Source organism: Vanessa tameamea, chromosome 10 (genome assembly GCF_037043105.1).
Source record: "Vanessa tameamea isolate UH-Manoa-2023 chromosome 10, ilVanTame1 primary haplotype, whole genome shotgun sequence".
In the NCBI taxonomy this organism is placed as follows: domain Eukaryota; kingdom Metazoa; phylum Arthropoda; class Insecta; order Lepidoptera; family Nymphalidae; genus Vanessa; species Vanessa tameamea.
This window is the reverse complement of record NC_087318.1, coordinates 4039222-4063013: the sequence shown is the minus strand read 5'-3', so window position 1 is coordinate 4063013 and position 23792 is coordinate 4039222. Positions and strand designations below refer to the sequence as shown.

Sequence of the window (23792 nt, the reverse complement as noted above, 5' to 3'; positions counted from 1 at the left end):
AGCGAGTTTCAGCACGAGCCAATGGCTTCACAGGTATTTTTCGCTGAGTCTAGGTAACACAGGCTTATATAAGAATACGTGTGGGTAGCTAACGGAGCAAAATATACGCCGTTAAACGATCGTTGCAAATAGAAATTTTGTCTGGGCTCTGGAATTCGTTAGACCAGATCTTTAATTATTTTTTAAAGTTGTGTGGTTTGTCTTTTGTTATTTCAAAAGCAATTTAGGACAAGTAGTTTAATATAATTTAAAAAAACTATATTATTTATTCTTACTAATATTTTTTTATTTATATTATTTATATTCGTTATATTGTTTGTAATATAAGTAACAATAAATTATAAAAAAAACTATGAAAAACTTACAAAATGTATTAATGAACAAAAAAGTAAACTTGAATATAAAATCAAAGACTAGATACTTAACAAGTTGTATAATTATTGTGTAATATATCAATCAAAAATGTAATTATATATCTTCTTTGTTCATAAGAATAGATTTAATGGAGACACGAATAGAAGTGATTAACCACCGGCACGTGTGAGCGTAGATGAATGACACTTACCAACTTGAAAAGTGCAACAGCAAACAATGCAATGCGAACTGGTTGACGTCACACGCATTCGGTGCAAAGTGCATGTATGCACCTTAATCTCTTCGCATTCATGCTGCCCTGGTGATCGTTCCTTTTGTGAGCGACACCAAAGAGGCCCTATCCCCTTCGAGAGCACCCTTCTCTGGGTCATCGCTCGTCAGTCGTCACTCGGTCACTGGCCTCAACGACCTTCGTTTGCATTTCGCGTTTTCTCGTGTGATTTAATTTAGAGTTTTACATTCATTTCAATGCAATTTTTTTCATTATTACTATTTTTATTCCATAATTACTCGTGCAACGTAATATTTGTTACGTTTTTTTTAAATTTTTATTATGTTTATATTATATTTTTAATCAGTCAATCCCTGAAAGTAAATTTTAATAAATATGCTAAATTCATATATTTTATTAACTTCTGACTTCTTTATGTTAATTAACTTCTCTCTTCTTCTCCATAAACTATTCTATCATCAATATTATAATAATAATAGAGGTGAATTATGTAAAAATCTTTAAAATTCTATGCAACTATTATTTTAGAATTTTATGAATAAGTATTTTTGAACTATATATATGTTTTATTAATGTTTAAAACCAGTTACTTATGGTTTTAAAAAATGAAACAAGGGAAATTAAACTTTTAAAAAGAAATAAAGAGAAAAATGACTATCAAAAAAATAAATGCAACATATTTAAAGACTGGTCTTACCAGGAACTCGAACGACAAGGAGTGCAGAAAACGAAAGAGATCTACTATGCAATTTTCTGCATACTTTATGCATTTTGCAAAATGAATATGATAATAATATCCTTAAGCTTTTGCTGCACTGTGGCCTATCCAAATTATCGATGTTACTCGTGATGTGTTGTAAAATTTGCGTTTATTTTAACTATGTTACTTGTCTACTATAAATTATTATATAGATACAGAATACCGTTACTATACTGGATATAGGTTATACTTGTAGGTTAGAAAATACCAAACAGATAGAAAAGATATAACAGAAGGAATTCCATGAGGCAGGATCAGGAAAAATAAAAAATAGAATCACAAGAAGACGTTATAGGAATAGGAAGATGAAAGAAAAAGCACATTTTGAATTTGTTAGTTATTATTTGTTTTAGATAATTTGAAAATTACAAACATTTGGCTTACATTAATAATTTGATGTAGACGGATTTTGCCAGATCTGATAATAGTAATCTCCGTCAAGGATAAATAAGTGCCATATTTTCAGGCCAAGTGAATAATTTTATTAATTATCTGTTAAATGATCTGATGACTTCATTAGTTACATTTTAAATATGACTAGATGAGAAATTCTTAAGGAATTCGTTAGTAATATCTGCGTGATTCTTGTAAAACATACAGGCATTTTATTATTATATAAATATTTCTTAATTTTCCTATTAATAATGAATTCCCTCCACACCACAACATATTTCTAATGAGACAATAAACAAACTACAGCATAGATATACAACATTTACAATCACTTAATGAACACAATGAAAACGTATTTCTAAATTAAGAAAAGTTTTTTATCAAATTCCGTTAATACAAAATACTTACAACCTTGTTCCAGTTACAAGTAGTTACTCCAAACGTCGAAGTTATAAATAACACTTACTAAACAAATATCACATCGTGGATATGATAAAACTGATTTTATTAAGATATACATTTAATAAAAAAGAAAATTATGGCCTTTTATTATAAGAAGTAGAATTTGAAATATGATGTTTATTACTTAAAAAATACAATTAATATATAGAAATAAAACTATATGAAGTATATTGAAATTTCTAAATATATTTAATATGATTTTCTAATTAAATTAATTCCATAGAAAACATTTATTTGTATATTCAACATAGATATAATATGTACATACGTACATTGGATCAAGATTACTATCAATAATATTTTGGATCATACTGTCTCTGAATACACACAATCATATTATTATTATTATACTGGGTCAATCTCACTTTCAATCTCACTAGAAAGTTAACTCACTTGCTAGCAACTGGGCATCAAATCTTACCACTGAAGTTTAAACCAACTGATGAAGCTGAAAATTGGCACACACTATTATTGCTGATAACAATACAATGTAACATACGAAATATTGTAATTTGTTCAATATGCAAAAAAAATTGCTTGCTTAAATAAATAATTACTATGCGCTATGACCTATGATAAAGTGAGTTAGGCACCATCGGCATTTTTGCAAATCTAAATAGAGTTTGGATTTATCTTCTATCTTTAATCATGACTTTTTACTAATGCGGTTAAGAAAAGGTCAGTTTATAAAAATAAACTTCGAAGCATTTTGATAAAAAAAAAAACCATTCAAATTAAGTTTAACAGGAACATGTTATTTACATAGAATTTTCTTTTCTAAAAAATAATCTGATTATGGAGTTAAAACTAATTTATTAGTAAATAAAATGTATGGTGCGGTACTTATTTCTATAATAAAGTATTTCAGTAATCGATTCTGACTGCGTAAGGAGATATTTTCGTCCCTCGTTTTCTCGTTTCTGCGTAGTGTCCGTTCTCACTGGTATTTACACCGATATCGCCTTGCGCCGTATAAAACACGTAAGGTGACTCAGTAGCGCTTATTTTGTTCTCAACTTTTGCGTGAGAGCCATCTAGTGACAGGCGTTTCAAACTCACGCAAGTGGTTAGTGTAACTGTGAAGTGTTTTGGAAATCTTCGTTTTTAAAATGCCTGGACGTCCTATTTGGCAGGTAAATAAAGAATACATTTTATCTAGAAATACATAAAATAAATTCAAAATAATCATAACGGACATTTTTCTACACAGACGTTAATTAAGTGTCCAATCTCTAAATTTCATAATATTTAATATTATATTTTTAATTAGAATTCAAATTGTAATTTACTTCGATTATTTATTATTTTTAAAGATTAACAAAATATTGCTAGTTTACGAACGCGAAACAAATAAGATGAGTAATCCATTTGACCTTGGCAGATCTACCTGAAATTCAGGTAAATAATATGTGGTTCTAAAACTAAATTTTTATTTGTATTATAAATAACACATAATTTTCAGTTTAGTGTGCCGGAAAGTGTCACAAATTAAAATAGTTACTAATATTAATGAATATTTAAAATAGGTTAAATATAATTTAAAAAAAGGAATTCATATACAGTTTATTATTTACATCCTTATTTTAATTTTAAATAAAATAAACTTAATACTTGTAATAATAATATCACTCGCAAAGTATTAAAAACAAAACATTGTCTTCAATAATAAACAACTAAAATTGAAAAGAGAAAATATAATACGATATAATCCTTAAGAATTAGAATTTATTTATAAATAATATTAAAATAACCTACATTTAAATTAAAGCATATTATAATTCATTAATTTCTTTTCTTATTTATTAGATTAGTTTTAATATCTCCAATCATAAAGTTTCCAGGCAGATTGTGAAATATTTGTTGCATGAAGCCTAATAAAATATCTTCTATAGTCTTTGATAATATTGGTCTCAAAGACTCGGAGACTGGGCGCCAATTTGCGTTTAAATACGCATTTGTGCTATCCTCTGAAAAGAAAAATATATAAAAATCAAATTACATTGTAATTAGTTCAAATTCATTTTCTACACCCTGTCTGATTAATTAAAAGGTCAAATTACGTATAAGTGATATGATATGTTTGTATATTAAGGATTATCACAAATATCATATTTTTTTTAAAACCTTACGGTATGTAAAATTGGAAGATAAAGTAAAAAGAAAAATATACGCGGATACATTAAAACAACAATCAGACTCCAACAACTATTAATAATATATATTAATTACAACTTCCAAACGTTAAAATAACAAAACCAAATTTTTTATATGAATAATGATATTTTTTATGCAAAATACGGCGAATTGGCAACAATGGACTTCAAGGTCACACACAACAACGTCTCACGACGTTTCAACGTTGCAATTTGTAACACGAATATACTAGGCCATCATAAGCCTTGAAGATATGTTTGTAGTTGAACATTGTGAACTCATTAGCGCCATCTATTACAGGATAGCATACTCTTATGCGAGTAAATGTGGGACAGTTGCCTTTCGTATAGTACTAGATGATTACAACAGATGGCGCTCGCTACATTGAATTTCTTGATTGAAATAAACTTACCAAGTGATGAAATTCCATCAAATAAATTGCTCATATGTAATTTAAGCCCCCCAATATTGTATTTAACATGCACCTTGGTGACATTAAAAAAAGGTAAATCATCTTTTTCATACAGCTTAACGTCGCTTACGATATCTATTGTCATGTTACCTGTAAAAATGTGTCAATAGTAAAATAAAGAGAACTCGACAATATCTTGTAAAAATAAATAAATAAAAGAAACTTACTTGGTTCAAACCAACAAAGACCACTGCCAACTAGAGGTATTAACAATATTTTGCCTTTTAAATCATAAGTTCCCTCGATTCTAATTTTCGGAACACGGACCCTCGTATAAAAGTTGTATGTCTCACCATCTACTCTAAAAATAAATTTGCAAATGCTTTTACGTAACACCACAAAGCCACTGCGATATTTGAAAATTAGATAATTATGAAAATGTTAACTTACTGACTGAGCAACACCTCGGTACGTCCAAAACCTGTTACCACAACATTATCAAGTGCGGCATTAACGTTAACCGGCCCATCGCCTTGCAAAATCCTTATTTTAGGAATATTTAGTGGATCTATGGGGGGCAAGTCTATTTCTGGTAACCCTGTAAAAGAATAATAGTTTTATTTTCATATGATTAAAAAAATGTTACCATCATATTATAATGTAAACAAGATGAAGAAATAGCACTTTCGCTTTCTGCTGGTTATGTCCCACTATACTTACACATTTCGTAAGTAAGACTGTGTCACCAACTTCGTGGCTTGTGAACCCACGATTGCTATGACTATTGAAAACAATTTACTTATTAGTTTGGTTACATAATGTAACTTATTACGATACTTTACACCGGCAAATGGTTATTTATGCGTTTGACCCTTTTTCGTATTTTGGCTATTATAAATAGGCAATCAAACCATTGGTCGTGTCAATTTATACGTCTTAATGAGGGAAAAATACAATCATTAGGTAATAGTTAATACCAGGGATTTAGCGATAAGAGTAGGTATGTAAGGTGTATTACCGTTGTGCAATAGAAATAGCCTCTGCAACAGCGACTTACGCAGCTGACTGGTCTAGTAACCGCAGATTACCTACTTATCCGTATATACATAATATCATAAAAAACGTTATTTTATACGAATAACGACACAATGAAAAATAAAAATATAAAATATAGGTACCGGGCCCCAAGGCATTGAATAGTTGTTGTACGGCCTCCTTAGAACAATCTTCGAAGTCTGGATCACTTTTCAAACAAGTCTGCACAAAATTTGCTAAAAAGTAAGCGAACAAACAATGAACACGGTAACAAAATTTTTAGGTCTCAAGTGTTGTTAAATACAACCGACTACTAAGCAAAAATAACTTTGTAAAGATAAACTTTATTTTATATTATGACATTAAATATAAACATCTGGATAATGGATAAAAAGCTTAAATAAAAATGATTTTGTCATTTACGATTACAAGTTGGATAATATTTTAAAACGGAAAGAAAGCCTGCATAGAATAATACTTACGCTTCGTTTTATAATAATCAGCGGCTATTGCTGAAAATTGGAGCACAATGATCACTAAATAGAATATTAACTGCATGTTTTATTAGATTTACAATTAATTGCAGTTATGAACCTTAGGTTCGTGAGCCCCGAGCTGGCTGCTCGAGGTGGTAGGTTGTGACTGTCTCCTACGAGCCGGTCTGTTTGACTCCGTAGCAAATGGTGGGGAGTACCACGCAATTGTTAGTATAAGTAAATATAACTTAAACTTTGCCCTTCTTAAGTAACTATCACTGATGAGTGCACAGCACACACAATCCCATTTTTATGTTCATGATTTTTCGATTTGTTTTCGCGTTACAGCGTAGGTACCTTATATAGCAATAGATACCAAGAGAACATAGTCATGCAACAACTCTTATCCGACGCTTATATAATGTTTACATTTCTATTTATCCGGTGTTTTTCTTGCAATATTATCAATGTGAAATTATTTTCAATGGGTATGTAGTTCTATTTTTAAACTAATATGCATTATTACATCAATTAACGTATTGCAGAGATGTTAAGTCTATTGTTACATTGTTTTATAGGTCTAATTATATTGTTTGATGTTTTATAAGAATTATTATTGTCATTAAAATAGCTGACTATTATATTGTTTTTATGTATGTAAAGTACTAAGGCTGTTAGTGTATAATCCATCATGTTGGATGATATTACCTCAAATAAGGATTACTTGTGACCTAGAAACCATTGTAAGTATTACCGCGCACATTTCCTGGGCAACCAGTTTTTCTAGTATGTTGTTTGGTGAAGCGATGCATTCGTTACAGAAACCTAATAATAGCAGATAACAAGTGTTACGCTCGTTCCGTACCAACGATCCCTTGGACGTTAAATTTATTTGGCAATCAATATTTTTTTACTCGTCATTTTATCTTTTATTTTACGAAGTAATTAGTTCAAGGTTTCGCCGGCGTACGACGCATGTATCAAGTTAGGGTAAAAGCTATCAAATACCTATTCCAAATTTCATCGAAATCCATCCATCTGTTTTTGCACGATTAACTGAAATAAAATCAATACAAAATATTATTACTAAATGAATATTGGACAACATCACATACATTACTCTGATCCCAATGTAAGTGGCTAAAGCACTTGTGTTATAGAAAATCAGAAGTAACGACGGTACCACATACACCCAGACCCAAGACAACATAGAAAACTAATGAACTTTTTCTAAATCGACTCGGCCGGGAATCGAACCCGGGACCTCGGAGTGGCGTACCCATGAAAACCGGTGTACACACTACTCGACCACGGAGGTATAATAAAGAATAATATTGACTTAATAATTGAGTTATTTTATTTCATGTATGTACATATACTTAGAACAAAAGGGAAGTATTATGAAACTATTACCTTATAGTTAGGTTATAGTAGGGTGACTAGAGAACGGCTTTGTAAACTTAAAGGCCTTGAACAGTGAATGCGGTCTCGAAGCTTACACAATACACAGTGAGGCACAGGATAAAGGATTTATTAAAGCGCTTTAATGTTGTTTTTACCTTAGGTACTTAGTACAGCTATAAGACTAGTAATATCTCGCCCACAGTGCTCAACATATAATAATATATAAATTAGTTGTATAGTAATGTATACTTTTAACATTCGTGACTAAACATAGCACAAATAAAAAACGCATCAAACATATGATGAATCCTTTTTTGAGTTGATTAAATAATACACGGCTGAGAAAACCTATTGTACAAAAATAGTTACTACAATATTCGAAGCAAGCTTGAACTCAAAGAAGGGACATTGGCTTTTTTATATCTAAATGCTGCGACCGCTCCTTCAGTCGGTCAGAGCCGCGTGCGAAAACTAGAACTTAAGAAAGTTTAGTTTTATGTCAATTAATTAGTTTGTTATCTCTTTTTCTTCTTAATCTTGCATGAAGATCTTTTAGCGTTAACGTCTGTCAAGTTTAATTAGTGATCATTGAGTTTTCCTTTTATTAATGTTGTAGCGCTCTTAACTATAATTTATCTGTGTCCTCACAAATAAAAGCCAGAATAAAAAAAAACTATAATGTTACTTAGTCAAAGTCAAATCGTAAATATTCAATTCCAAACGTTTGAACTGTACCTTACGGTCCCCCGTTCGGTATCCCGTTGATACCTCAACACGATCCGGCAGCCTCTCCGATCTCTGTCGACTATGGCCATCGCAGTGGTTTTAGTTAGGTAAACGTACATACATTACACACCTCTGTTCCCGGGGTCCGGGTACCCTTCTGAAGGTCACAACATCGTGAAAAAAAAGCTACATGAGGCACAATAACTTCCGATACGTGCAGGTTTTATCGCGATGTTTTCATTCACCCCTGAGTTCAAGATTAATTAATAAGTCGATGTTCTTAAGTAAAGATCTATTATAAATTTCGGGTTATCTAAATACATTTAATTATATATATTTTCTACTTACGTTAAAGAAAAGCTTAGGTATACCTACTGAAACGTATGTAGAATAATTATTTATTAATTATTACCTACTCCGTTATTTTTAGAGTCTGTGCCAGTTCAGGCAAGGAAGTTAACAATTTTTTTTAAATATTTTCAAAGCATCGAGAGTAGACATATATTAAACGAGTTGACCCCCGTGGCTTTGCTCGCGTTTAAGTGTTTGATCGTTAGGTTTTAGGTGTAAAAATAGCCTATGTACTTCCAAGGATTTAAAGTTTGTAAATATAAAAAATAACTAAATTAATAGGCAGTGAAACTTCAGAAAAAGTAAAGACTCATTGACTGTTGTCAAAACAAAATTTATGCTTCAACTGGGTTTATAAAAACAAGAAGTTGATTAAAGAAAGAAAACAAAAGAAAAGGCATCCTTTACTTGACTCCTGTCTTCTCTTAAATAACTTCTGTCTTCTCTTAAATAACTAGACATTAGACATTATTAATCCTTTGTGTCTATATGGCGTAATAAATAACATTGTTAAATTGGACGGGTTTATTTAGTCATACCTCAAAATAAATACAGTATTGAAAGATATGCCTTAAGATTTAAAAATATAAAAAAATATTTTTTTGCCATTAGATATAATTAGTCATACGAACAATTAAGATTTTGGCTCATATCATAGTAATTTTACAAAATCCATGCCAACGAACCCACGCACCGTGGCTGATGAATAATTTCATCAAACCTTGTAAATCATTAAAATAATGTGTAGGTAAGTACTAATTAGGGATGGTCCTAAAATTTGTTTTATGTCGGTGTTCGGTATATTCTTGTACAAACGCTTTTTTTTTTGTATTTGCCTGGCCAGGCTCGAAATATCGACGCCAAGTATTCCGATACTAGCTGTGGTGGCTAAAGGAATGTTCTCGAATCGTGGAGATACGATAAATGGTGTTTTTTTAGCAGTTAACACGCAAACTTGCGTCTTTTTGGGGTTAAAATGGACTAGGTTTAGCCGATCCCAGTTCGAGACTTTGTTTAACGAAGACTCGATTTCAGACACAAGTTTGTTCCGGTTTTCTTCGACGTTTTCCCGAGAAATATTAGCACGGCCGGTGTATGAGGTGTCTACGGTGCTGTCGTCTGCATAGCAGTGAATGTTACTGATTTGCAACAAGTCATTGATATGCAGAAGAAACAGAATGGTTGATAGAACGCAGCCTTATGGAACACCAGCATTGACGAATTTTAAGTCAGAGCATGTACCGTCGACAACGACCTTGATGCTCCGATCTGCCAAAAAACTGGTTCAATCAAATCCAATTGCATAATTTCCCGGGAAGCCCATAGGAAGGAAGCTTCGAAAGAAGCGCTTTGTGCCACACGCGATCGAAGGCCTTCGCTATGTCCAGACTGGCTGCTAATGCCCTTGCTCTCAACTGCTTCCGCCCATCTATGAGTAAGGTAAACTAGAAGATCACCGGCTGAGCGACCCCGACGGAAACCGTACTGGCGGTCGCTAATCAGCTGGTACACCTCTAGGTACCGCAGGAGCTGGCAGTTTATAATTTAGGCAAACCTATCCAACATTCAGCCTGTCATATTTAAATTATTAGTTTTGTTACTTAGAAAATATAATTATTATAACAGACTAGTTATTAAATAAACAAATTATCGTAAATTTTTCATAGACAATATTTCACTGTCATAACTAATTTGATCCTATATTCAATACGTGTGCATAACATAAGCATATTTTGGTACCTATTCTACACTATCTCTCTATGTCTATTTAAACTCGCATCGATTAGCTAAATATCGACAGACCTATAATTTTGAAATGCGTGAAATATTCGGATTGGTATTTTTTTACAGTAAAGTACAACGTACAAATTACAGCCGATTTTATTCGTAATCAATAAAATCCAAATTTAGCCTATCACTGATTGCTTGACGTAAACCATACCTATGTCAAGGCCTTTTAGTTGTAGTCATGAGTGAGGATAAATTCAACAGTACATCCTCGTTTCTTGGCTCCTGACCAAGATAAACAAATCATACAGCGTTAGGGCCCACGCGCGAATGGCATCGCTCTTTCTGGAACTCGAAACTCTTTTATTACTTATGCAAGCCTGGTACTTTGACTTTCAATGATTTTCTGCTAATGATGATAGTTCTACTTAAAGCCCTCCTTATTTTCATTGTTTCCCATTCAAGATCCTCGATCTCTGAAAATAATTATTTTTCTTTTTAAGCAATGTGTTTTTGTTTGTTTCTGTCTTCTGAGCTCATTATTGAATTGACACGATGTTTTCCTAACAAAAGTATTTTTAATTAAATTGCCTACGAAACGTTGCAAAGATTTTGTGGTTAGTTCTGTTTCAACTCTATTTTATGGCTTCAAAATAGGTTATGGTTTAAAAGATAAACCTATTTTTATCCGTTACATTGTAGTGCTTAATACATTGTAATAGAGTCGATTTTTATTTTTTATTAGATAGATACAGTCGGAATTTCAAGTATATGTATAGTCTACTACTTATGTCTCAGAGTTCCATCTTGCCTGTTTAATATGCACTATAGGTTTTTAATTTACCTAAAATTTACCCTGATGGTTGATTACTCTGTTCCAAAGGGTCTACAACCTTCCTCAATCAACGTGCTATCCATCTTCTAATAACACCCACAATAAATATTATCAATATGAAATGAAAATAATACGAAAAAGTGATATTTGGAAATTATTTTATGATTAATAATATCACACGCACGCAGTACGTTACTCGAGTCTCAGTCATGCATATTTTCGTGCTGCAGTCCGATTCTGTAAGGACTTCGTACCACACTAGTGAAATGATCACAACCGACTATTGCGATTGCTGTGATACGCTAATTTGATACGTGTATAATATAAATTTTATATTTAATATAGCCAATCTTGCATATCTTAATTTAACGTATCACGCTCGTGTTCTGCAGTGAAGTCGACTTTCTTACAGAAAATGTCTACTGATAATAAAAGATCATTATATTTAGAAAATTTAATAAAGCAATAATATGTTGAAGAATATATGGGTGCTACGTGGCGGAACTTTGTAAAGCCGCGATTAGGTGATTTAGTGGTCTGTCAAACTTACAATTAGTATAACGTCAAATATCAGTACCTGTAATGTATTGCGTTTTTCGATTTGGAAGGTGAGTGAGCCAGTTTTACAAGAGACACAAATACAATCACTACTTGTTAAAATACAGCAATATAACACCTAAGATGCCATTTGGTCATGGGTGGTATTAGAATAGGTTTTATATGTTTACTCTTTTAATTTCTTTAAAATCGACCACAAATCATCACACGGTCAACTGCTCCCTTTGAAGAATGTTACGAAAACAGTTAAAGCAAAGTGTAACATGATTTTGGTTTTTTGCCGATTATGACACTTCGGATTCGAAGATACAATATAATTATATAAGTGTAAAGTCGTTATATAAGTTATCATGTTGAATATTACATTATAATGTTCAATGTTTCTAACACAATAAAAATACTATAAGATATTATTACATGTACACAAATAAGACGCATTCAAAACATGCATTTTTTTTATAAATCCAGTACTGAAAGAACTAAGAAACAATTCTTTGACATTTTAAAAATATTTTGAAATCTCGACGTGTTGAGATGTCGTGTTAAGTTTGTCAATGACTACTTTCGCTTAAATCTTTTATCTGTCAACAAATTTGCTCATTTTGTAAGAATACGTGCATAGCTTCATCTGAGCATGCATAACACAATACCTATAACTATATTACTTCTCACAGTAGCGATACTGTATAGATATTGAATAAAACTTAATGTTGCAATTTGTTAATTGTCGGTAAGTTTGAATATAAATTGAAAACTGAAACTCATACTTTAGTTTGAATTCATGAATTGAATGCTTGAAAATAAGTTTTTTTTTTGTATATTATTTACTGTAGAAACTGCAATAAAAAGAACATGAAAAAGAAATATTTATTTAGTTTGTATGTTCTCTCGGATAGTACATAATTTGTGCATACGACCTTTTTCAATTATTAAAACGTAACTTAATATGTCACTTTGATCTATTCATTGCTAAGTTGTATAGGTACGTGTTGTTATTTACGTTACCGTATAATATTTGAATAAATTACACAACTAAATACCACAACCAGGCAACACTCCCTGTTCTAGAGATGTATTTTGCGACGTGATTTGGTTGATGGTTATAATTAGTGAACAATATTTATGAATACGTCAACATGTATTAAATAAGGTGGTGCAGTCCTGGCTTCTCTTAATAGATGAGAAACTGATCATCAAACTTTAAATTTCGAACATAAAACTTTGAAAAACATGACACAGATCTGTATCGTACATATGTTATATATTAAAAAATATAGATGTGTTCTTATATTATTTCCTTTAAATTTAATCAAAATATTTATAAAAATACATTTATGTACACGTATCAAAACGGCGTGCCATCGTAAATCGGTTGTCAAGATTTCACGATTGAGATACGAAGTGAATTCATAGAGAATCAAAATGGAATCGCTTCTGATCTGTTAAATGCAGCTCTGTTTCTTTATCTTTTTGGAACCAATAAAGAAAGTCAAAAATAGTTTGGTGTCGAGTGACAAAGTTTTCGACTTGAAGTGGTGGTTTAAATCTATGAATTAGAGAAAATATTTAATAAAATCAATTTACAATAGGCGCTTACGTCGTGTGGCGAATCCCTAAAAGAGATCTTATTACAGGTACCAGGTCTTTACATATGTATTCGACCGCCACACAACAATTAGTATTGTTGTCTTCCGGTTTGAATGGTCAGTGAGCGTGTAACTACAGACATAAGGCGCCGTCAACCTTGATAACATCTTAATTTCCAAGGTGGACTGCGCAATGACGAAGTTAGATGTATAACATTTCTTACAGTCTATGCTCGGTGGTGACCACTCATCAGAAAAAATAATAAATTACTCATGTGTAAAATATAACTATCACAGTGCTATCCCTACATGTACATATACATATTTAAATGTGTGTGTTAAACACATTTTCATTCCAAACCGATTTTGTAGATGATTCATTTATATACCACGTTAATTAAATATATCATTTCAAATTGTTAATATGAAAATATCTTATAATGTTTAACTTGGCACATCCTAACGTCTGATCTTAAATAATAATTGTATTAGATATATAATTGTTTGTGACAAATGACAGCTTAAACATGAATTCATCAATGTCAAAGCAAATAATTTCTATTCCCAAATATAACTTCGAATGATATGTTGATTAAGATTTATTTGATATTTATTACATAACATTGATAAAAGTTTTATGTATAGCTTGACAACTATTCAAAGCGCTCTCGGAATAATGTTTTAGATATCATTATTAGTAAATGTTACAAAATTATGTACTCATACATATATTATTTTTTAATTTGAAAGTCTGGTAATATTTGGTATAAAAACGATTTTATACGATTTGAAACAAATTAAAATTAAAAACAAATTATACAAAACGTTTTTTATTAAATAATATAAAATATGTACAAAATTAGATTAGTCAGGTAAAAAGTTCTTAGCTCAAATAGAGTTTTTTAGAAAAAAAATATTGCATTTCCCCTTTATTAAATTCATTGCTTGAAAGTTCAATCAATATAACAAAAAAAAAAAAAAAATAACAAACATTCATCGAGCAACATAGGAAAAATAAGAAACTTTACCCTCAGAAGTTTAAAGATAAAATTAGCTAAAGTTTTGAAAAAATACTGATTTACCGAATAAGTCGGCGCTGGTCTTAAATATTTGACATGGTGATGATATGTTATTAGTTAGGTAATTACATATGGCGGGTGTTGCCAAATCCACCATGGCCGGACTGAGAAGCGCCCTTATTATAGCCCATCTGGAGATTGAGTTCAGCGTTGTGCGCTCTAAGCTGTTCTTCCGTGAAGGTTCGTTCATTCTTTTCCGCCATCTTAGGTCCCAGCTGCGGACCATTGTATTCTGGGTGTTTCTGAGTCTAAAAACATTTATTACAATTAAATTAGAATTAGTGGTAGTCGAACGTAATCAAATATAACATTTTTTTAAATTAAACACTCACAATTCTGCCAAGTGAATACAAGCATAAGGTGACTTGAGGAATGTTACGCCTCTCAAATAGATCAGCCGTCTGGAAAATTTCCTCTTCTGGAACGCCGTACTTTTTAACAGCTGCCTGGAACCTGAAATTTACGATGTTAGACATGAATGACACATGAATAAATAAATAAAATCAGCGTCTATTTTACGACATTACACGTATGTAACTATATTACATAATATGAGACATTAAGATAGATAAACCACTCCATTGTGACTTCATATTTAATACCTTTGGATGTTTTCCATGAGCTGGAAATTGGTCCCTCTCTCTTGAATCTTTTTGACTGATCCAGGAGCTAATTTGTTAATTAGTTTGCACAGCACAATGCCATCCTTGAGGATGTCCTCATATTCCCCCTTCGGACGGGGCTCCCCAAGTACGGTGTAGATCCAGACCAGAACTTCCTCCTCTTGTTCCTTGTTTCTAGCCTGCAAACATTTGTGTTTATGTCAGAGACGTAAATAAAAGCTAAGACTTTGAACAACAGCCATAAAATATCTGCTCCAGTGCCAAGTCGTTTGATGGTAGCGCGACCGGATTCCAGAATCATATCCGAAAATAACGTTAACGCAAACCTACGGATGTTATCTCAATGATGCGCCTGGAAAGCTTTCGAGATTAAAGGACGCGTGCAGTAATTCATGACTGAGTGTGCAGCTGCGTATGCGATCATGAATGTGCCATTAACATCGTTCCAGAATAATAAAAAAACAACACAGTATATTTTACTAAAACATTGTGTACAGATAAAAAAGATTTTGTGAGATTAATTAATAAAATCTAATATTATTATAAAAAATACATTATTGAATTATAATTATTATTAAACAAATTATTTAAAAAAAATATTTATATTAAAAATGATTGAAGACTCTTACGGGCATCTTGATAAGATGTGTAATTTAATGAACACTAATGAAACGAGTATCCTGATCCGTATCAAAATGTGGACTGGCTTCGAAGCCGCCCGCCCAAAGCCGGTCAGCGTCGGCGGGGGCGGAGAACGTCATTTCGCCAGTTGTTTTCAACAAGTTTGTAATTATAGTTATTAGCACACCATTGCCGTCCAGGCTATCATGGTGTGATTGGTCATAAAACTATGTCCGACTTAAAATGTTTACGGCTAAATTAAAAAGCTGTCTGTTGCTTAATATTTTTTTAAACTGTCCTCTCAAAAATATTAAATATTTAAAAAACTAAGTGTTTTGTATAATTAGCGTGGGTAAAATTTTGGATTGTAATAATTGTTTTTATCTGTAAATTGCTCTTATATCCTAATAATAAAATATAACAAAGAGGTGAATGTTTATGAACAAGTAACAGTTTGATAGTAATTATCATATTATCTGTTTATGTTTTAATAGTAAATTGCAAATATAACTTATTTTATAAACATGATATAGTTATTCGTTAACAATTTGAAATCACTTTTAATATCTCCCAAATAGATGGCAATTCAATATTTGCCACTTTTTTCAATTCTTCAGTCTTCAAATATTATACAACATTGTATAAAGACTCAGCTTTAGAAACATCTACATAATAAATCTCTTTATATTTATCATCGGATGAATTCAGTATGATGCAATTTCCGGCTTTTAAATCTATTTTGGTTTCAAAAATAATCTGTTCTCTTTCAATTTCGATACGAATAAACCGTTGCACGAGCGATAAATCTTGCTAATAAATGTGAATATTTGTACATTATGTCACTCTAACACACTCAAACACTCAAATTATACATGTAATAGGATCTGGTTAAGAGATTTTTTTGTTGTATATTATAATTTCGTCCTTAATTTAGTATAATTAACAGTCTAGACGTATTTTTCGTATTTTTTAATACGATCATATATCAAACCGTTTACAAAATGTGTTTTTAGATATAAAATGAAAATTTAAAAATCGAATTCTATCTCTAGTTTTTATTTGAATTCAGCTGACATTAAATCGTAAACACTCGTCGCTTGGCAGTAGCATTGAAAAAAAAAAGCTTTCAGTGCCTAATTTCGTCAGCGCATAGATTTTATTATGGTTAATCTCAGTTACGACAAGCTTTTAAATTGTAAATAAAAATCTTTCTAAATAGTTAACGCAACTACAAAATTTAAATGTTCGATATGGCTCAGTGACATAATCTATTATATGGCTCAGTGGCATATATGAATGCGAAAGTAACTCTGTATGTTTGTCTGTTGCTTTTTCACGTCCAAATCACTGAACTGAATTCGATGAAATTTTCTCCGAAGCAAGGTTGCGCTCTAAGGAAGGACATAGGATCAAAACCTTAAAACGCTAGCGAAGCCGCGGGCGCCAACAACTCACTTATATAAGTATAATATCGATCTTTACTAGTAAAAATAATATTGTTAATAATGTAAAAATATTCAATTTTTACGGTTAATAAAATTTTATAGACGTCCAATTACATTTCTGTTTTGTTTTTTTTTTTTGTTTTTCAAACTTTCCGATGGCTAAGATAATTATAATGAATTTTAAAAACTGATATAGATCGTATACAATCTATTTGTGTTTTTTCATAATTTCATAATATATAAATAAGGCAGACAAGTGTTATATCCACGTTTATTCATCAGGTTTTAATAAATGTAGAATGTATAATGGTCCATAAATCTGGACTAAATAGTTGTGGGCGAAACCGCAAATAGCATATTATTTTTGTTATATATGTATGTATGTACGTTTGACATTAATGTCGCAATATTCTATTATCATATTATGCTTGAGTGCAATGAATAACGTCAATAAAACAATATTTAAAAAAGATGAACTTTGAAAAGTTATTAATTAATTTTATGTTTAAAAAATGTCATCAGAAAATAAAATCCTTCTAGATAACCAAGTTTTAATGTACATTGCACTGTATTCGTTGTGTATAAAAATTGTTTATTTTTCTTTATCAGAAAACTAATTTACTCGCGACTTACAGACATACTGAACATTTATGTTGATATTGATTTTTTTTTTTTACAAAATTTCACGCAAATGTAATCTATATTCAGAGAGATATTAATAAAATGTGTCTGATTTTGCGTTACAAATTATTTTAAAGTATAAAATAAATTATTTATAACATATTTTGTATCAATTATGATGTCATTCATTTTTTAAAACCTCAGTTTTTTAGAAATTTCTGATAGGCAATGTTTTTTTTTAAAAATCGACAATAAAAGTGGTTGCACTATCATCTCGTTTCACAGTTTTCGCTTCACACGATATGACATATTGTTACGGAATACCTAATATTTTTCAATTCAAGGTCGTGTCGAAATGAGTTCAGATATGAAAACTGTTTTTAATCCTAATGTGTTTTTTGTAGAATCGCGCTACAGGTGTAGGTGTAGGTACTCTATGAGTTTTTCCTTACCCCTCAGAACGTACATGTAAAATATCATGATTGTCGGTTGAGTAGCTTAGACGTGAAAGCGTAACAAACAAACTCACTTTCACAATTATAATATTAGGATATTCAATATATAATTAATTAGATTAATACAACAAATTTTATGACGAAAATTCTTTCGCTTAACTTCTATTACATTGGAATTACAAAATATTGTTGATATTCATTAAAACTAAGTACTTATAATGTATAAATACATCTCGTATTGGCATTCATCCAACACAAAGTCGATGTATGTTTCCAAGTTGGCACGTGTCGGGAAACCCCTTAAAAATTGATACTTACAGTTAAATTGTGTATTATTTACAGTGACATTTATTGATGCTGCAATGGTTAAAATAATATTATTATGCTTAGCTGTTTTAAAATTAAATGATTATCTCGATTAAAAAGAAGTATAACATTTTTGTTTTAGTACACCTTAATTGCAAAGCGTCGCAGTGCTCTATTAACGCCACAAAATAAAATAGCGAAGGCCAGAGCAGCCATTCTTAAGTGAGTCTAGCGAATTGTGCTGGAGATCGTATAGCGCTAAAATGTGTACACAAACATAATTGCTCTCTCTATTCCTTAACCCTTACAATCCTCTTACAATGGACATTGCAATACAGCCAGACAGAGCTCATTTGCAGTACCAACCACTTTACATGTTTTCACAGGCACGGGAGAGCGAACTGTCAAACATTGGGTGTACTATGAATTTTTTATCCCATCTTAACCCTTGATATCAGCCAAACATACTAGCCAGCCAATAGACTAACGCGGCATTTATAGTTAAACGAGGGTTAATATCAAATCCCAGACATTATAATATGTCCAGGGGAATGAAGTTATAATATTTCCGTCATGGTCTATTTATTTGAAGTTATGGATTGTAATAATCAGGGTGGAGGGAAATTGCCTTTCGATTCTTTCTGGTGAAACACTGGGATCACTATGATATAACTGATCCCTGAAATAATGCATTTCTAAATCATGTGTACCTTTATGAAGTTATCTAGAAATATCAGCTGGTAGAGCGAATACTCCTTTTGATTTTCTTCTAGGCCTGCTCTGGTACTTAGTATCATGTCTGACATATAAAAATACATCAAATGTGAACCCGAACATGTAATCAGTAACAGTTACTTAATATAATTATTTTATATGTTGTATACGTATGTCTAGATTATCCTAAAAACCGATAATGATTGTATTATGTATATATGTTTTTAAAAGTCCGATGATTTATATGTCGATTTATATTTGACGAATTTAACATAAATATTTATCAGTAATAGTATGTATATGCATAATTCAGAACAGGTTCAACTTAAACCAAATCAATCATATTAAACGTGTTCGCATTTATGGTAAACAAACGCACCGTAAAACTGGTCTAAATTTAGTATCTGTATCTGCTAAGCGGCTAAGCTTAGTATTTGTATTAAGCCAATTCAAAGTAAGTTCACCTAAAATTTTCTTATGTAACATACAACCCTATCCAATACAATTACACAATTACAATTCACAAAAGATATCTATTGTGACTTGACCTGCAACTTCGTTTTCACTTACGGGTTAATTTGGTATAAAACTTTTTATTTTCTCTTGAATCTGAAAAAGTCTTAAATACTTTAAGTTGATCTTAATAATACATTAATTGTCCCACGCTGAGGTCATAACTTTCATAGAAGTCTGAACATTGTGTTTTGTTTGTGGTAGATTATTATCGTTATTTTTTTTCAATATTGTCATTCCATAGTGAATTTAAAGGGAAACCATTTTTTTTTAAAAAATACATTTCTTTTAAATATTATGTATACACGATTATTTTAAAGCAATTAACGTTGTATCTGTATGTTGCCTTTTTGGACGACCGAGATAAATGTACAGAGGCTTCACTTGGCTAGTCTTATTATAGTCTATATATGCACTTTGCCTAAATACCACTTTATAACTTAGGTAAGGTAAGGTAGGCTCTAAATTCATATTGACCAATTTTGGTAAATTAGACGTTAATATTTTACTACAACTTTCGTTTAGTTTTATATGTACAGGTATAAGATTATTGTCATAGTAAATTAAAACGGCACCTTGATTATTTAACAGCATCTAAGTCTACACTATAAATAATTATCCTTTTATATGTATTTAGGAACTGATTGTTATATAATATCGACTTGAATTATGTATTAAATTATGTTTTTTTTTGTAGTGCGCTGGCAAGCGTGAACCCGAAAAAGAACAAGAAGCACAGAGATGGATTGAAGCTGTTACGGGAGAAAAGTTTCCTTCAGACGTTCCTTATGAGTTAGCACTTAGGAACGGAATCATCCTTTGCAAGCTAATGAACAGACTACAGCCAGGCATCATCCCCAAGGTTAACGTTTCCGGCGGAGATTATAAATTTATGGATAATATTAGCCAGTAAGTTTATTTTATTATTATATTTTTAGGATAATTAATGTTGAACTTACGAATAAAACTTATGTTGAACATGCTAATTTAAATATTTTATTGTGAGACACATCCAAACAAATAAAACTAACCACATATGTACACTCTCTTGCTTTACATACGAGCTTAAATAGTGTATTTAAGTAATGAGTTAAAGAAATAAATTACATAGAAAAATCCCAACTAAACCATTATTATATCAATGGTTTTACGTTCATTTTAATTTAATTCGCTATTAATTATTATTATTACAGGTTCCAAAATGCTTGCATCAAATACGGAGTTCCTGACGTGGACCTATTCCAATCTACCGATTTGTGGGACCAGAAAAACATTGCTCTCGTCACGCAGACAATCTTTGCTCTTGGCAGAACGGTAATTGTTTTTTAAATTCATCTTGATTTATACTAGAGATGAGATAATGATGCCGGATTATTACTGACATAGGTATACCACCTACAGTAACCATAATGATTAATATCAGTGACAAAATATTTTGATGATACTACTTTGCAAATCTTACAAATTTAATCATTATTACAGAAATTGTTTTGTGATTTTCATTATTTTGTTTATTCATTCTTCTTTCAATCATTACAAGCTGCTAAACCAATTATGGCAATTACACATTTCTAGCAAACTTTGAACAATATCCTTACATAGTATAAAACAAAGTCGCTTACCGCTATCTGTCCCTATGTATGCTTAGATCTTTAAATTGACACAACGGATTTTGATGCGGTTTTTTTAATAGACAGACTGATTCAAGAGAAAGGTTTATATATATGTACATATAATACATGCACAATATATTAGAGAAACACTGATAATTTTAGAGGTTTTCAAAGTGATGTCGTAAATAAACACATTTTTTTGCGCTTTCATTGCTGGCTCAACCCTACGAAATATTGTACAACTTAAAAAGTCCGCTATGGTTTATGTCTATCTCTTAGGGATAACCCACAATAATTTTTTTTATCCTTTACTTTTTACGAAAAATAATGGCTTATTTTCGAAGCGATTTTACGCAATACAGCATTAATACTTATCCAATTAAGTACCTTAAATACAATGTGCATTTAATATATATCAATATGGCGCTTTACAGCATAATTTAAATGAATATTTTCGAAGATATTACAGATTAAAAACGCAGGGACATAGCGGTTTGTATTGTCTAACGACTGAAAAAATTGTGAACGTTGTAAGACATTCTGTAGTATATTTAGTGGCAGCATTGCACCCGTGCGAAGCAGGGGCGGGTCGCTAGTATTTAACTAAATTTGTACTTACATATGTGTGTACTGTATAATTCTAATTAATATTTTCGATTTCGATTGAGATGATTTGAGTACATAAGAGGAAGTTTGAAAGTGGCACCGGTAACCGAGAAGCTATCCGGAAACCGGCTGTCTTGGTATGGGCATGTTATGCGGAGGAATGAGGACCATGTTGTGAGAAAGGTTTTGAAAATGGATGTGGATGGATATAGAGGTAGGGGAAGACCCAAGAAACGATGGATGGATTGTGTGAAAGACGATATGGTTAGAAAGAATGTTACTAGTGAGATGACGTCCGACAGAGAAGTATGGAAGAAGAAGACATGCTGCGCCGACCCCAAGTAGAGTTGGGATAAGGGCAGGAGGATGATGATGATTTTCGATTTCGATTCATTGTTTGATTGATATTTTTGCAGACGCACAAACATCCAGAATGGCGTGGTCCCGGTCTTGGTCCAAAACCCGCTGAGGAAAACCGACGTGAGTTTAGCGAAGACGTTCTTCGTGCTGGTGAGGCGGTAATTGGTCTTCAAGCTGGTACAAACAAACTGGCCTCACAATCTGGACAAAACTTCGGCGCTTCACGCAAAATCATTCTCGGCAAGTGAAGTACTAGGAGACAAGGCGGTTGAAGAACCTTAAACGTATTTATAACTTTAGGTCTTAAATAATAACTATAGTCTATTGCATATTTTTATAAATGGTATAAAACATTTACCAAAGATTATTAAGATTATTAAATTTTATTTATGTAAGTATAATTATATTTAAAGTTCTTTAAGTTAAGTACGTAACCGAAAAAACAAACCAAAAATGTAGTCACTAAAAAAATTTGAATAACAAACTTTTTTAAACCTTGCTAAATACACCTAGTATTTCGTATTTCATACTTTTGTAAAATATTTAACTTTAAGATATTAACTAAAAACTCGAATGAAAAACAGTTGATGCTTAAGTCTTAACTCAATATTAAATGTGATCTCTAAAAAAAATAGTTAAAATCAAGTTAAGAACTGTTAGTTGTGAAAAATTATTAATAATTTATAATACTGTCATCGATAAACTTATTTTAGAAATACTGTATATATCTATATTAAAAAGGCATGTTATGAAATTTTTAAATAAAAGATTTAAGAAACCTACAATTTTTATTATTTTTAAAATACTCTTAAAATCCCTTATTTTTAGCAGACGTATAATGACAGCGCTATCAATAAACAGCGCTTCAAAAATACTACAAAAGAATACCTGTGAATTGTAATGTAAAATAATTTATATAGTAGGTAGGTATCCTTATTTCTACATTTTGAAGTCAACTACAACTCTGCTACAACTCAGAAACGCTAAGGTGTAGGACTTTAATTAACGGGAATGAATCGATAGTTATTGATTAGTTCTGAACTTGATTTCATATGAAAAATTAGCAAATTTTATAAGAAAATGTTTGCCAATTTCTAGCCTTGAGTGCTTAAATCGAGCTTAAAATTTTGACCCTTTGGCTAGAACATTTTGTTACCTAAAATAAATCTAGTCCTTTAAAATGTAATATCAACAATACTATAATGCTCTATAATGTACTTAATAAAATCTATTTATCACATAAACAGGTACTTGTTACATTTTTCTGGGTATATAGGCCCCGTGCGAATCGCATGTGGCGCCGCCCTCGCGGCGCTCAATCGGAAAGTTAGTAGATGCCCGTGTGGCCA

At 31.4% G+C, this 23792-nt stretch overlaps 3 protein-coding genes across 3 annotated transcripts; 1 reads left to right on the top strand and 2 right to left on the bottom strand.

Moving 5' to 3' along the window:
- The first annotated feature begins 3133 nt into the window (after nt 1-3133).
- Nucleotides 3134-23228, top strand: LOC113392674 (muscle-specific protein 20-like). Its single transcript, XM_026629218.2, has 4 exons — nt 3134-3355; nt 20562-20773; nt 21058-21178; nt 22500-23228. Exons 1-4 carry the CDS (start codon nt 3332-3334, stop codon nt 22689-22691), a joined length of 549 nt encoding a protein of 182 aa, XP_026485003.1. The 5' UTR covers nt 3134-3331; the 3' UTR covers nt 22692-23228.
- Nucleotides 3763-6610, bottom strand: LOC113392664 (uncharacterized). Its single transcript, XM_026629207.2, has 6 exons — nt 6306-6610; nt 5967-6059; nt 5239-5386; nt 5016-5149; nt 4789-4938; nt 3763-4189 (listed from the first exon to the last, which is right to left on the bottom strand). The coding sequence occupies exons 1-6, from the start codon at nt 6379-6381 to the stop codon at nt 4005-4007; spliced, it is 786 nt and encodes a 261-aa protein (XP_026484992.2). The 5' UTR covers nt 6382-6610; the 3' UTR covers nt 3763-4004.
- Nucleotides 14302-16008, bottom strand: LOC113392684 (myophilin). The gene is made up of 4 exons (XM_026629230.2): nt 15819-16008; nt 15169-15368; nt 14899-15019; nt 14302-14814 (listed from the first exon to the last, which is right to left on the bottom strand). The coding sequence occupies exons 1-4, from the start codon at nt 15822-15824 to the stop codon at nt 14632-14634; spliced, it is 510 nt and encodes a 169-aa protein (XP_026485015.1). The 5' UTR covers nt 15825-16008; the 3' UTR covers nt 14302-14631.
- Nucleotides 23229-23792: the final 564 nt, after the last annotated feature.